At 39.9% G+C, this 1,060-nt stretch overlaps 1 protein-coding gene across 1 annotated transcript; it reads left to right on the plus strand.

The window, feature by feature from the left end:
• Positions 1-87: 87 nt before the first annotated feature.
• On the plus strand, positions 88-1,054 carry LOC118732867 (glutamate [NMDA] receptor subunit 1-like). The gene is made up of 2 exons (XM_036461972.1): positions 88-296; positions 395-1,054. The coding sequence occupies exons 1-2, from the start codon at positions 126-128 to the stop codon at positions 623-625; spliced, it is 402 nt and encodes a 133-aa protein (XP_036317865.1). The 5' UTR covers positions 88-125; the 3' UTR covers positions 626-1,054.
• The last annotated feature ends 6 nt before the right edge of the window (positions 1,055-1,060 follow it).

The raw sequence follows: 1,060 nt of genomic DNA on the forward strand, positions 1-1,060 counted from the left end.
ACACACACACACACACACACACACACACACACACACACACACACACAATCACACATGGACACACTGAGCATTGAGAGTATTAATTAATTTTGCCATTTTCTCGCTTCTTTTCCCCAAACGGGCGCATGCATGCAGGCAAGCGCTTATTTCAGTATTTGAAAACGCGGAATATAACTGGCGAAACGGGACAAGTGGCCTTTGATGACAATGGCGATCGTATTTATGCCGGCTATGATGTGATTAATATACGCGAAAAGCAGAAGAAGCATGTTGTGGGCAAATTTTATTATGATACTGTAAGTACTTACTTATTTCGAATGAAAAATTTTATTTCTGAGATACTTAATTTAACTGTTTTTAATATTCAGCTTATAAACTTTTGTTTATTTTTTAGGAGAAAGCTAAAATGCGTTTACGCATCAATGATAGTGAAATTTTGTGGCCGGGCAAGCAGAAAAAGAAACCCGAGGGTATAATGATACCCACACATCTGAAAATTTTAACCATCGAAGAGAAACCGTTTGTCTATACGCGCCGTTTAACGGAGGATGAAGTGAATTGCGATGAAGATGAGATACCATGTCCACTTTTCAATGCAACCGACGGCAGTGGTTTGTATATATAAATAATTACTTTTCATTTGATTTTTGCACAAAAGAACTTTCTGAAGAGGCAGTCAATCGATCATCGATGTATAGGTAGAGAGCTTCGAGCTGAGACAGTATGCTACAAGGCGGTGCTCGCCTCGCCTTAAAATCACACAATATCACTTTCAAGAAGCTGATGTGGGATTGCCTTCAGCTCTTAACACGCATCGCGTGCAGAAACTAGGTTTACCTAATTTGGGTGGACCCATGGGCAATTGACCGATATTCTCGCCAGTATAGCAGCTACACAGAGATCCATTGGCTCAGGACCCTTGGTAGGTGTGACATGAAGCTCCGTTAGGCGAAATTACTATGTACATTAGGGTGCCTCACCAAAAAGGTCGTGAGTTTCCAGCGGAATTATACAATTTTTTATATTAAAATATTCCGGAAAAATTTTTAGATTTACGTGG

This window comes from Rhagoletis pomonella, unplaced genomic scaffold (assembly GCF_013731165.1).
Source record: "Rhagoletis pomonella isolate Grant_MI unplaced genomic scaffold, Rhpom_1.0 Rhpom_scaffold_31265, whole genome shotgun sequence".
Lineage (NCBI taxonomy): Eukaryota > Metazoa > Arthropoda > Insecta > Diptera > Tephritidae > Rhagoletis > Rhagoletis pomonella.

What these genes read in the sequence shown, in the direction of transcription:
- LOC118732867 (XM_036461972.1), top strand. Translation starts at nt 126, where the DNA reads ATGCATGCAGGCAAGCGCTTATTTCAGTATTTGAAAACGCGGAATATA. An exon ending in GCAAATTTTATTATGATACT is followed by an intron (nt 297 to 394) that starts GTAAGTACTTAC and finishes TTTATTTTTTAG; the next exon opens with GAGAAAGCTAAAATGCGTTT.